Source organism: Thermobia domestica, chromosome 4 (genome assembly GCF_964235325.1).
Source record: "Thermobia domestica chromosome 4, izTheDome1.hap1.1, whole genome shotgun sequence".
In the NCBI taxonomy this organism is placed as follows: Eukaryota; Metazoa; Arthropoda; class Insecta; order Zygentoma; family Lepismatidae; genus Thermobia; species Thermobia domestica.
Window position 1 is genome coordinate 277,403,164 of NC_137457.1, and position 14,779 is coordinate 277,417,942.

The following is a 14,779-nucleotide window of genomic DNA, read 5'->3' on the forward strand; positions in this document are numbered from 1 at the left end:
AAACTACTAAGTTTGTCATGATACGAAAAACTTGGTTGCAATATGTCCCTACAACTCTATTTTCTTCATTCTCAGCTAACTTCTTTCGCGAAGATTGCGGAGCAGTAAGTGATGAACATGGCGAGCGTTTTCATCAAGATATTGCAGCCATGAAGAAAAGATATGAAGGAAAGCATGTTGGCCGATTACTGTTGGACTTCTGCTACGAATGTTCCAGATGTAACTTGTAAAGGCAAGCTACGCGAAAATGCTCAAAATAAAGCCACCACGAATCTATCATTTAAAGGAGATTTAAACTTTTTTGCATGCATTGTAAAATAGCTGCCGATCTCAACTTTTAAATTGTATTGTACTTTTCTCCGTCAAACGTTTTGAATTTTAGCTAGATCACTTATGACTCCCAATTTCACTATACCGTATTATTTCATGGTCATCATACTTGTATATATAGAAGTCTTTGTGCATATATATTTTTTTCTAAACTTAAGGTCAAAACTGAATTTGTCCTTACTGCAATGTTAAAATTTATCCTTTACATTATTGTTTAAATTTTATATACTGGAATACTTTACAAATTTATTCAACACATGTTACACGAAATTGATTTCCTCAATCCTTAATGCTATCCACACTTATCACGTTAAGATTAAATAAATGTCGAGAACCTTAACCAACTTACCCAAAATGTGTGAGGTGAGATTTTTTTTTTTTTTAATCAAGATGTATGAGATTCTAAAATTACTAACTAACTAACTCTATGGCCTATGGAACCCGCAGGTTCAGTGCCGCGTTCACAAAAGCTCTCCACTGACTTCTATCCTTAGCTAATTGCATCCAGTTTCTACTTTGTATTCCTATCTCTGCGAGATCCATCTTAATATTATCCTCCCATCTGCGCCTAGGTCTTCCTAATGGTCGTTTTCCGATTGGTCTTCCAGTCAAGACTTTGAAAACGTTTCTACTTTCTTCCATTCTAGCTACATGACCCGCCCACCTAAGCCTCCTAGACTTGACGACCCTTACAATGTTGGGTAAACCATATAAATTATGTAGTTCCTCGTTATGAAGTTTCCGCCATTCCCCATTCTCGTTCCTCTTGGGTTCGAATATTCTTCTCAGGATCCTGTTCTCAAATACTTTCAGTCTATGTTCTTCCCTCAGAGTAAGTGACCATGTTTCGCAACCATACAGAACAACAGGCATGATTATCGTTTTATATATTTTAAGCTTCAAATTCTTCGACAGAATTCGCGACGACAAGAGATTTTGAACCGAATAGTAACACGAATTCCCTGCTTTTAGTCGACATTTAATTTCTTCGTGAATATGATTTTCATCTGTTAATATTGATCCTAAATATTTGAAAGTATCCACTTTATCAAAAGTATTATTTAATATTTTAACGCCCCCACAATTTGCCGTATTACGGTCCCGACGCACTTCCATGTATTTAGTTTTCTCTGCATTTACTTCTAAACCCATGTCCCTGCAAGCATTTAATACACAAAATTACACAAAAATTTATTGGCTTTTCTTCATAATCTTAATTTTGGTTGTTCAAGAATGTGCCCCATATGGATTGATAATCATGAATAACATAACATAGCAGCAGAAGAGATGCTGAGGAAGACTGCAGAGAGGGTTGAAATCAGCTAATATAATACAATAAGATTCTTTTAGAATATAAGGTCAATACTTAATTTTAATTTAATAATATATATCCTATAGTGCCTATTAGTAAATACCTTGTTCTGTATTTAAGCTAATTTTCTGAATTTCAATAGACAATGATTTCACGCGTTATTGGTTTATCTCGTGGTCTATTTCCCAATATTTTGATCGTCCAGAAGTATGAATCCAAGTACTCATATTGTTTTATCATAGCCATTCATAATTCGCCATAACTGAATATTAATACCGACATTAGAAAGCTAACTCTACTTTTACTAAGTGGCACAATAAAGTAAGTCGTTAATAAAAGGACTCGATGTCTAAGCTACTAATGGTATAAAACACGATGAAGCTGGTCTCAGCATCTAGAGAATGCACAAAATATTAGGCGATTCTGGAAATAAGATCCTCCTCTGACTAGTTTTTTAAACACCAGATGAAGAGTCAGACTAGAGGAAGTAGCTTTTATATTTAACAAGTGATTCGTATAAGGAATTTATACAGAACCAGTTTCTTACCTCTGAAAACATCGAGATAAAGTAGGGTACTTAACACTTGTTTGAAAAACTTGGGAGTACAACTATCGTTTACCTTTATGTATCATCCCCTACGATCTTTCCACACTATTCACCACACTTTTAAAAATGTATATATTCTTGCTTTTTTTAATCTTCGATAATGTCCTTTCTTATAAAATAAAATTTTTGATATTTAATTGTTAATCCTAATTTTGGAAGCTTACAATGTAGTTTTTATTGGGCTTACACACTAATTTAGTTTCTTTGCGGGGATTCTTGTCTTCTAATTTATGTGTGACTCACATGTGTGATATGATCCCACCACATGATGAAATGCTCTGTCATTTTAACATTTTTAGCTTACACGATTTCATTTAATTTATTAATGTCTAAGGTTTGATTAGCCATAGGTGGTAGATTAAGATTAGGAATTAGATTTCCGGGCTTTCGGCTTCTATGGCCATGTCAGCCCGTTACGTATGAGAACGTCCCTCGGCTATCACACTATCTGAGGAAAGAAACGGAAGAAAGGATTAGAAAAGGGGACGCCCTGGGACCTGTATGTTAAGTACCATCCCGGCATTTGCCTGGTGTGAATGGAAAAAACCCAGAAAAAACCTTATTCAGGATGGCTGGCCTGAAAAAGCTTTTACACTTTTCTAATCGAGTGTCCCCACCGGGAATCGAACTCAGGACTGCTCGCACCAGACACCATGGGTGGTAGCAAATTTTTCAAGTAAGGAACTAACTATTTAACTATAAGAACTTAAGTTTTAGCACGTTATTTTATTATATATTGAAAAATACACTTCAGTACATATTTCGTAGCAGGCTTCTTTATTTGTCAAAAAACTAAACTGTGATCTAGAAATCACAAGAAAGCATATACAAAGCAAACATATACATGATTGATATATGATAGTTTTTTCCTTTAAAAGTCCTGCATTATAATGATTTTGGATTTTGCACACTTATACATACATACAAACAAACTCACTTTATATATGTCCACTCTTAAAATCACAACTCATGCACTTCTCTTACATAAAGAACAGTCCACATTTCTTACATACACGAATTTCTACCACGTCTTTTTTTTTTTTAAATATTTTCAGTCAAACCATTGTAATAATATATTTACATACATTTTATTATCAATCGACCACTGGAAATATGCGAAATCATGTTCATTAAACGAAATACAACTTTTAAAAAAATATATTGCCAAACGAGATGTTATGATATTACCTGTGTACGTAAAATTTAGAAGGAAATTTCTACGTGTAAGTAGATGCTTTCAAATTTAGAAGGAAATTTCTACGTGTAAGTAGATGCTTTCACTTTCAGAGTTTCAACCGAACAACGAAGATAATCACAAAAATGTGTAATTTTTTAGTAATATGCGTAATGCAACACACACACACGTACATTAAATTCTCCACTCCGCTGTAAACTTAAAATGTCATCTGCTAAACCATTAAAACCTATCACATTTTAAAAAAAGATATTTGCCACAAATAAAAATCAGATATATTTCTACCAAATAACCACTAATAAAAAAATATTCCCAACACATACAGTGTGTATACTTAAATTTTTAGACTAGCAAAACTTTAAGAGGGTAAATGGTACCATCTGGTGTTTAACACATATATTACATATATCATGTAGTATCACTCGAGATGGATGTTCGGTATAATCGGTACAATATTCAGAGAGTCACAACTTCTAATTTAGTGCAGTGTTTTGTATCTTCATCATGGATTTGAAAACAGAGTGATGATTAAATTGTGTTTTGGAAAATTTGATAAACACCCCCAGAAACCGTAAATCCTGACAACTGCCTATGTAAATGAATTAGTCTCGTCGATTCTGTGATTGTTGAGATGTGGTGGATAATCCCAGACAGGGTCGACTCTCAACCTTTAGAACCAACAATAATATTTAAAAAGTTCGACAAAAACTGAACTTGCAGTTACTGAGGACGATTACTATGGACACTATTCCTATATGCACACATACATTAGTGTATAAATAAGACTGAGGTTCAGGATCTGAAGAAACGAAAGCTTTTTATGCGATTTGCCGAACAAAGATAAGAACTGGTCAATTCACACGGTAAATGATGTCCAACAGATTTTCACTGTTCTTGGCATAGAAGCAACTGACTGTTAAACCACCCACCTTATTCATCAGATTTCGAACTAGTCGAGTACTTTTTGTTTCCCGATCTTAAGTTTCACCTGAAAGGCCAACATTTTGACTCCGGTTTGGAAATTCAAGAAGCCGTGACAAGACACACACATAAACAAAAGAATACTTTCACATGGGTATCCAGTAATGGTACACAACAGTGCCGCTACGTGTGTGAAGTTAAGAGGATTAACGTAGAGTATTAAATCGTATGGTAAATCTTACATATTCACACTTCATTAAGTCAAACTTAGTAGACCCCTGCATTATTCTTTTTCGTCTTAATGACGTAATAAAACATAAAATATGCAGAAAATATTAAAATTTCATCCTGCTAACATGAATGAAACTAACACAATTACAACAAAATTATATCTATTACTACAATTTGCGAAGTTAACTTACTATATCGATCAAATTCCTAGTAACAAAAAATGCATTAATTACGCCGTGTCTTGTTCCGGAAATCGAATATCTATGCACCGATATTTTTATGCAGACTGAATGTATCAGGCTATTAATATTTGCATAAGTATTCCATACTTACTACATAATAAAATAATTTTAAACCAGATATATCTAACATAATTCATTGCTTTTCACCATTGACAAGATATCACATTGGATTCAAAACTATCTATTTAAAATATTTCATTTCCGTTCTCTCCTGATTACTTTTATAATCTAAATGTCCTTCGATCCAACTGCTTTCGTACTTCAAAACCACGCTAAAAAACAATTATACAACAATAGTTAATATTCATGTTATTTCCGATTATTGATTACAAATACAGTCATATTTCTTTAAAAAATCACAAGTATATGTGTGTGTGTTACATTATTTAGGCATCAGTTTGGCAATTCCAATAAAAAGACACTTTTCTGATTATCGAGTCACTGTCAATAAAATATAATATTTTCTGATTATTTACACTGGTGTTCTGCGCCTTCTATGTCATTCAATAATAAATATATCTGCAACAGAGAAAAATATATAATAAAATCATGTCACTGGTGCAATTGTGCTAAAGAGATTATAAAGGCTTATCCATTTCCATTTGAACAAACTGAAGTGGTTGCTTATCTAAGATATTCCATCCCGCTACCATTGATCATGTTCACTATGTTGACCACCGGTACGGATCATCATTCGTTGTCGGACACCGCAGTTTCCACTGCAGAGGCCTTCGTTGAACCAAGGGTACATTGTCCCATTCCCAAGCACACATCGCAATATGATTGCAGATTTGCCGGAGACCATTTATTGCCCGTACCCAACGTGATGAAAGGCTTTGTTTGAGAATCCTAACGCACGTAACCCATGAAACCAGGATCTATACCATTTACAGGAATATTCTCAAAGGAACAACATGCATATCAGTTGCAACTGCAATGCATTAGTAGAAGGCCAACAATGTTTAGGCCGTGTAACTTGATTGAAGCGTTCCTGGTACAGTCCCACATGTGGTATTTCGATTTCTTATACTGGGGATAGGAAATTTGTTGGTAATAGGCGACATTGGTTTTGGCAATTTTCGGACTTCACGAATCTTGAGCTTCTCTGAATAAACAAAGAAAGGTCTTTTTCATCAATACTCCTGTAGGTGATGGGCCGAATTTTCCACAGTCACTTAGGTAGTCAATGCTCCGTCTATTGTCAACAAATTTTAAGTGGTCTCCAGCCAGGTGGTGCTCGTATACCCTTCTGCCCTTACTCCTTAACGCATGCACGCTTGCCTTGCAGTTTGCAGCCTTAAATTGTGATGGATTGTACAATGCACAGTCGATAGGGTCACATGTATCGTTTTGCCATAACATGACCTGTTAATTGATAGATGCCACATTCCGAATTTCCTTTAGCACAGGTTTTTGTAAGTTTCAATGACCTCTTTGCATGGAATTTCGTTGGTTAAGTGGGTTGTGAACGAGGGTGCTAGGCATAATGTGTAATTGCAATAGTGGCATGTTCTACCACAAAGTCATTGTTCCAACCTGTACTATTATACATGAAATGCTCTAATTTGTACGGGAAAGGCCCGTAAGTACACTTCTGAAAAGCGACTTTTGAGGACGGCATTTTGCCCACTACACCACCTTCATTTTGTCACACAACGTCTGACACATGTGTGCGTATAGTTCTGTTGCTCTGAAAACTAGTTGCAACACGGTCGCTGTCAGCAAGTCGTTCGGATGAAAACGGATCAGCCTCTATACAAATGCAAGTAATGAAAGAATCTGAGGAATGAATAAATGATAAGTGTTACCACATTCAACTTTCTCGCTACCATTTCTTATACCAAATCAAGTCACGCTCCGCAACATTTATGAAATATTAACAAGTTACAGGGGGCGCTTCATAAAAACTTGGATGCAAATTCACTGCAACAGTGAACTTACCCTTATATATATTATAGGAATATTTACGAAACATCAACAAGAGTCGTTTATGAAAAAATCTACCAGAAAGAATCAACTCTCGAGACTAAACTACTACTTATGAATTTTTACTAGAAAAACGACTTAATACATACATTACAGAGTTGCTAATGGAATACTGATTAATTATCACCAAAATCGTCATATGCATTTTCGACAAAATCGCAAATGTTGCTTTTCACTTTCAGTAAGTTACCCTTACTTTTGGAAGTAGGAACAAAAATCGAAAAACCACCCTAGAGAACGTTATAAAAATCTCAAGTTTAAAATTTGGTCTCGATATGCTGAACGATATAGCCTTTAGGTGATTAAACATGTTTACACCAGGAAGAACGAGCGGACAAACAAACATCCAAAAATCCGTTTTTCGGCATGTGGGGCCATGAAATGCCTAAATCTACTGAAATGTCGATTTTTTTTATCATTACGCTTTCTTCCCCCCTATCGTTGATCAAAAGTAAAAAGAGAATTCCACCCTACCCCCCGCCCCCCCAAAAAACTCAAATGCTAATCGTTTAGAAACTCTGACAGGGTTAGATCAAGCGAGACCTTCCCTTCAGAACACAAGCAAGTTCCCGAAGGAAAAATAAATAAATAAATAAATAAATAAATAAATAAAATAAAACTGTCATAACTGAACTTCCGAAAACTTCATAATCTTAATAGGAAGTATCCAGCTACAAAATTGGGCAATTAAAAAACCAGTTACCACATAGATATAAGCGAATAACTACCCTGGCTTCCTTTATAGAATTAACAATAAACTGCTAACTACAAAATATCTAATGCGACTTAAGTGTTAATATTTGTTGTTAAAAATAATTAGATCATTTTATTCTCTTACAGGAAATGGCCTTATATCCTGTAGTTTACAGATGATTAAAATCTTGTTTAGATAAAAGCTTATACTAAAATTTACTTTTTCTTCTTTTTTAATCCGTGATTATTTTTTTATCAAATAGTAATTTATCTACCTCAACAGTTTTAACAAAATAATAATAAATAATGCTTATACACTTGCTTCTTTCGAAGATATTTGATTTGATTGGATGATTAAGAGTTTAGTGAGGATATACGAGACGTGGACCTACAGTTTAAACTGGAATCCGAATCACCGTAATACATTCAAGTTTCGAAATTCTTCTACCGATAATTAAGCCCGAAACCATTTGCACCAAAGGCGCGCGCGCCAGTCACTACAGCAGCGGGAAGGGCACCGGAAACAATTAGTCCTAATCTCGTATATCAGCTGGTAATCCCACACTATTTTGCCTAAAAACTGTCATACTGTATTTAACTGCTGATAACCGAATTCCACTCTCACTAATTAAATGTAATTCCTTTTATTACAGTTGAAAAAAGGGAACATTTCACCAGAAAGACGACACACAAAGAATGATAACACATACCGATACTTTTGTTGATTTATCTAGAATCTACAGAAATTACCGGCATTAATGAAGAATTACATAAGCCTGTCACTTTTCTATAGGAAGCGTTTTCTAGGTTTAGCTTAAACGCAGATGCACTAAATCAATGAACTACTTTAACCGCAAAAAACTTTGACCAGGGTGTCTACTGGAATACCAGAAAGTAAATTCATGACTTTTTCATGACTTTTCATGACCTTTTTGTTCAAATTTTCATGACCATGGCAATAAAAATTTACCATTAGTAATAATAAACCCCTACCATCAGTGGTGCATTGGAAATATGCGGGTTGCTAGTCTTAAATATCATTTATTGTGAATCTTAAAGAAAGAATCTAAAATTCTGCCCCCTTGTGCTCGAGCACAGAATAGCACTTACCTAAATACGGGCCTGCTCTTACCAGTGAATCAACTGTATTTGAAGTTTTAATTCTGAGTATAATTATCCATCTAGCAGAAATTTGTCTAAAATTAAGCACTCAGAGAACTGCCCAAAGACAAAACAAATTACGAAAGAAATTCGTTTTAAAAAAATAGATCATCAAATTTAAAATCTGCAAACTCAAACGAATAATATTATTTGCATAAGTCTAAAGGCCCAAAAATACACAATTTACATTTCTTAGAAGTAAAGAAATAGCAGATCAGAAAGTTGGACAGTAAAAAGTTGTTACTATATTACAGAGACTAGAAGATGAAATGGGGAGCAGCTAGGAAGACAGTAAAGTACCAGTTAGTCAGCACTAACTGGTGGGGGTAATTCTCACAATTACTGACCTGATACAACTGTTTCAGTACATGCAGTATGAGGTATAAAAGTATGAAGTATAAAAATATACTCTGAGATTTCAGATTTTCATGACCAGTTGGGTGAATAAAGGACTTTTTCATGACTTTCATGACCACTAAGCAAAATATATGACTTTTTCATGACTTTCATGACTTTCATGACCAGTAGACACCCTGTTGACGCTGCGTACCACTAAATTTAAATATCTGCACGACTAATCATCCAGAAGATACTGGTCTATGAATCTCATGTGATTTTCGAATGTATATCTTTTGATATGTCAATTATCTGAAAAGCCTAAAAAAATGTAGAAATAAGGACTTCACTTATTAGGCGAAACTATTCAAGCAACGCATCTAGGTCCTCCACAAATGGAGAAAAATTTTGCTTATTATTAATTTCCCCTAATCCTCTCATATAAAGTATGGCATCTCCACGTAAGGAACATATTTTTCCTTAATCAATTGGATTCAATCAAAAAAGTCCTTAAAATATCAGTAGGGGATTTGATGTACAGAAGGTTGAACGGTTTATATCCCGCCGATTTGACAACACTGCTTTCATCCCTGTACTTACGCCTGGAAACAGAGCCATTATAGTATGGCGTCTCAATTTGCAGTTTTTTATCGTATTGGTGTTAGTGAAATGTGGCCAAAAGTGAACCGTTATTGGGAAGAGAATATCACGACTCTTTTCTACGTAATTTTCCGTACAACCGAATAGTAATCAGTATCGGAAAAGTGGTTTAATATCGAAGTGACCACAACTAAAGATATCGTGGCCAGACAAACACAAATGGAGCCCACGTAGGAACATTCGCATATAAAACGAGCCAATTCGATGTTTGTTACCACCGAAAAGTGTCGTTTGAAGTGCTTCGAGGAATTCGTTTACTAGCAGGACAGGAGAAACTACCACCCCAAAGTGACATTAGCCAGAGATTAGATCTAGCGTATTCAACTGTCAAGCATATCATTCATTGTTGCCTTGGCCTATGGGTGTACAGAAGGGCAATATAGCATTCTCCCATGTTACATTACAGAACGTAAGATGAACTGCTGTAAAATCTACGAATGGCAACAGGCAGGTCAACATGGAAGATGGCTGTTACCTTGGATGGCACTTACATTTATTTCAAATGTAATGGTAACCTCTCTAGCAAGATATGTACCGAGTGTTACTGCCAAGTACAAAGAAAATTTTCCGCAAGGAATCAAGATTATCGCCGAATATGGTTACGAGGGGAAACTGGAGGTGCGTAAGGAGGGCAAAAACGTGAAGGTAAATCCTACTTACATACTTCCACAAATTCTGGATAACAACTCATCGGAAAGATCTAGCTCGTTTGTAAGAAACCTTCAAGTACTAGCTGCGAATCCACATAGACAAAGTGTCCAGACATACCTGCAGTTCATCCCTCCAGTTCTGTCGTCATGACATGCAATAGGTAACGGGAATCCATATAATTTCCTTTCATGACTTCCTCTGAACAGCTCTGATGCCATACAAGTTAATTTCTGTTTATTTGGACTGTCAAAACGTGTACATCGCAGTCTTCGTACTCTAACTGCCTATGGAAAACCTATAGTGAGGAATAGGATGAAGTCCCATGCCTGTGCTCCAACGTAGTTTCTTGCATTGGAAATTACGTACCGCGTGATAGTCTACGTATAATGCTGGTGGTCCATAGAACACAACTGGTGGCATCGGTACGGCTTTTCTTAGGGTAGGTACATTTTCCAAATCGGTCGGATATAACTCTGATCAGCCTTTTGTTTACCAATTCTAGTTCAAGTGACTGCAATGACTATAAAGTAAATTTATTTGGTTCATTTTTGCTTTTAAGAAGAAAAAAAAGCTACTTATGAACACACTACAACTTAGAGACTATATCTTTCCTTACGAAGCTCATAGGGTAAGTCGCGAAATTTTACACTGGTCTGTAAGTCGCAAGACTTAATGGGACACATTTTATTTTTAGCATCATTAAGCCTTTAATAAGAAGTTACGGTCAATTTCGAGATGGATTGTATCAGTCAACGTATCCAGCGGAACAACAATGTTCAATCTTAACCAAACGCAAGTGTGTTGCGGTGCCGTGGAAGTTTAGTAAAGTACGCCGTCAATCAAAAGAGAATGAAAAGCACTGCATTATTGAAGTACTTGCCTTGGATAAAAACTTGAACAGAATTCGGATTCCACTTATGGATGCGTCTCGTATAAGTTCGATGCTGAAAAGGTACGTTAAACTCTAATAAATAAATCAATCAATTCCAATTAGATAATCGACTAAATAAGTTTACTGCTACAGAAATTACCTAATGAACTAATGGATGCATATAGAATATTAATACATTTCTACTCACCAAAGCACCTGAACAGGAAAATGTATCTTGGCCGTATGCGTTTCAGTTACGGTTTGTCGCCTTATCAGTAGGAGCCCTTTAAGGGATTTTACGTTGCTCGGAGAATCACATTATCAGTAATATTTTTGCACTGAAGAAGAGTAACCACTACATATGAACAAAGGTTAGTCATAAGTATGGCAACATTTTCATAACTCAAACAGGAGGCGCGTATATATGCCCTGATTGACCGTAAGTACAAGGTCAAATCGGTCCAAGAACTAGTGTGTGGCAAGCGGACACGAAGGCCACCACTTCTTCAGTATCTTCAGCCAGTTTTTAGTGTCTGTGACAATTAGTGCTCAACAACGTCTGACACGTGAATTGTTCCTGTATACGTTTGAATTTGAGCATAACGCTGCAGGAGCAACCCAAAACATTGGTCATGCGAAAGGGAAAGCTGCAGTGAAGCACAGTACAGCAACTCGTTGCTTCCAGATATTTCTTGCAAGTTCTAAAAATGTAGACGATAGTCAAGGTCTGGCCGTCCAAGGATAACAGATTCTAAAGTCATACAACACGTCATTGAGGAGAATCCATTTACCAACACAGGACGATTATCAAACCAACTCGATATAACCCAGTTAACTGTAGTGCGTCAACTTCACTAACTCGAGAAAACCATCAGGAGCTACTGCACTGTAACACATGATTTAACTCCAGCTCAGGTCCAACAGTATATATACTACTGTTGAAAATTCTGTATAAATGTGCGTTTCCTGAAATGGATGCACTTTTCATAACATGCAACGAAAAGTGGGTGTTTTCCGAAATCAGAAAGGTGCAAAAACAGTGCCTAAGCAATGGTAAACTTCCAGAAGCGGTCGTCAAACTGGGACCGCCGCACAGTGGAGTATTTCATCCTAAAATCCGGTCAAAAATCGAAAAAATAAAATTTGAAAAATACATGAAATAAAGTTTATTTCTTGTTCTTAGATAACTGGCGGATCTTGTAAACATAAATTCCATTATTAAAATAAAAAGTGAACGTAAATAATAATTGCTGAAGTCACTCAATTTTTCTGGCAAAACTATTTTAAAATTGTGTGGCCGCAAGTACGGTTCTTGAGGTATTAATTTTAGTAATTGTATTAAAATCATCATCAACAAAAATTATATTGTTTTAAACGACATTGATAGAGGTTTTAATTTTATGATATGTGACCATTTTAGCTTTAAGTCTTGGTGGTTAAATATGTATTGATCCCAATTGACTCCGGATCGACTGCATTTACAGTTTCTCAAATATTTAGCCCGGTCCAGATTTTTGGCAACACCCTGTACAGTACATCTAAAAAAATGTACTGATGTGTATATTTTATGTTTATGTTACTTTTTTTTTTTATCCATTAGTAGATGTAGCAAATGTTAGTTAATAGCAAAACTAAAAATCTGCTCTTAAAACGTTTGTTTAAAGCAATAAGAGAATAATTAATACACAAGATAATGTAATTTCCCTGATTTTCGTAACTGTTTAAAACTGCAGGACCAGGTTTCGGCTGTAATGTATCTTTAAAATTGTAGGTAAACACAAATTAATTTAATTTAATCAATTCTTTTATAGCAAATGGTAAATATTTTTGACCAGGTTTCAAAGCCAAATACTCCACTGTGCGCCGTTTCGAGCGTAAAATTATGTTATGCATGTGTGTGTAACTACGGGAAGTTAATTCATTTCGTTCCTAACGGTCATACTATCAACGCTGATCTTCACTCCGAATAGTTGGAGTGGATATATGCTGCACTACGCCAAAGATATCCTGCATTGCTGAACCGAAAGCGCGCCCTGCTCCAACAGGATAACGCAAAAACATACTTGGCTCGAAAAATTTAACCCGGCATATAGTCTTGACCTTGCTCCTTCGAATTACTACATGTTTCGGCGCATTTCCTGAAATCACGATGCTTCACCAACCAGCAGGAGATGGAAACAGCAGTGGCTGACTTCCTTTCCTATAAGACATGGTATCAAACGTGGAATCGACGAACTGGCAAAAGGATAGGTGCAGAAGTCCTACACGAGGGGCTATACTTTGAATGTTAACATGCTCTCATTGTGTTGTAATAAATACAAGTATGTTGTGTACCAGACTCACTCTTATAGAAGGAAGAAAACTTAGAACAGTGTTTCATGGACTTTTCAAATGCTATTTATAAAGTAAGGAAGGCAATATCTGTCAATAATACTTTTCCTGAGAGCTCGTACTGATGAAGGTGGCAAACCATGTCTACTCTTAAGATTACCATCTTCAACGTTCGGGTGCTTCTGTGAGTATAAACTTTATTAGTATTTATTGCAAAAGGCTAAAAGAGTATGCACTCGGACTTGCTTAGCAACCAAGCAAATCAAAAGTACTTACTTCCTCCTCGCTTCCGTGTGAAGCCACCTCTCATTCTGCTACCCCTCATTGGCTGTCGTGACATCCCCCGAGATGGGTGTCGCACTGGAACGAATCCTCGAGACACTCCGCGCATCATTCCACCAGGCATACCTCTCACTGGACCTCGACCTCTTCTCGGCATCATTCGACCTCGCATTGAGACCCTCATACCTCTCGTGCCACGAGAGGGAGTTCGAATAGGCTCTTGACGACCTCGTTCAACATGCTACAAAACCAAAGCACAATATGTAACAAACAAACAAACAAACAAACATAATAATAATAACTTATACGTATAGGCGCTTAGCTTTATATTCAGCACGAAATGGATATGAAATTTTGTGCTACGCGTTCTTTGGAACTCAAAATACAGAATTATTATTATTATTTCTTCTTACATTTAAGGCTGCTCTCTGTGTATTCTCCTTTTTCTGCGACTGGCAAGTCTTTCCTCTTACGCCCACTTTCATCGTGTGGTGCGCACAAAACGAGCACAAAGCTGAAGGGCTCTATCCTCTCACCACCTCCTACTCCTTTCCTCTCTCGCTCGCTTACTCTCCTGTCTCATTCACTTCCTCTCTTCTCCCGCCGGCCACAAGGAGGCAGTTTTCCGTTATGTTAAAAGTGTGATTGCCTTATACGTACGGGCAAGCGTTTAGAGAGCTGTTCTCTGAGACAGGCTAACATAAGAAAGAGCCGAGCTAAAACACGTGAACAGAGAGCTACATCAAGCATCGCGACACTTTGCTGCCAAATCTCTAATGGACATTAATCAGGATCGCGGACTCCATATTAAAATAACTAAAATTTTTGTTCGGTCGGTTCACATTCCTATACGGGAAAGTGTCCATAATTATTTATATTATTATTTTTTGTATTGATTGGAAAGGCACGTGACTTTGTGACTATTACAGAGCCGCACCTGATTCAAGTGTTTAAAACAGTGAGTCCTATT

At 36.3% G+C, this 14,779-nt stretch overlaps 1 protein-coding gene across 6 annotated transcripts in view; it reads right to left on the reverse strand.

Moving 5' to 3' along the window:
• Positions 1–3,003: 3,003 nt before the first annotated feature.
• Positions 3,004–14,779, reverse strand: part of LOC145684078 (uncharacterized) — a 155,501-nt gene continuing 143,725 nt past the window's right edge. For 5 of the 6 annotated variants that reach the window (XM_081755946.1, XM_081755942.1, XM_081755947.1 and 2 more), the window contains 2 exons: positions 13,804–14,050; positions 3,004–5,357 (listed from right to left, as the gene is read on the reverse strand). In XM_081755946.1, coding sequence (XP_081612072.1) covers positions 5,338–5,357; positions 13,804–14,050 — 267 coding nt within the window. In that variant the 3' untranslated portion in view covers positions 3,004–5,337. The remainder of the gene's footprint in view (positions 5,358–13,803; positions 14,051–14,779) is intronic. The other variant, XM_081755944.1, reaches the window with a different exon arrangement.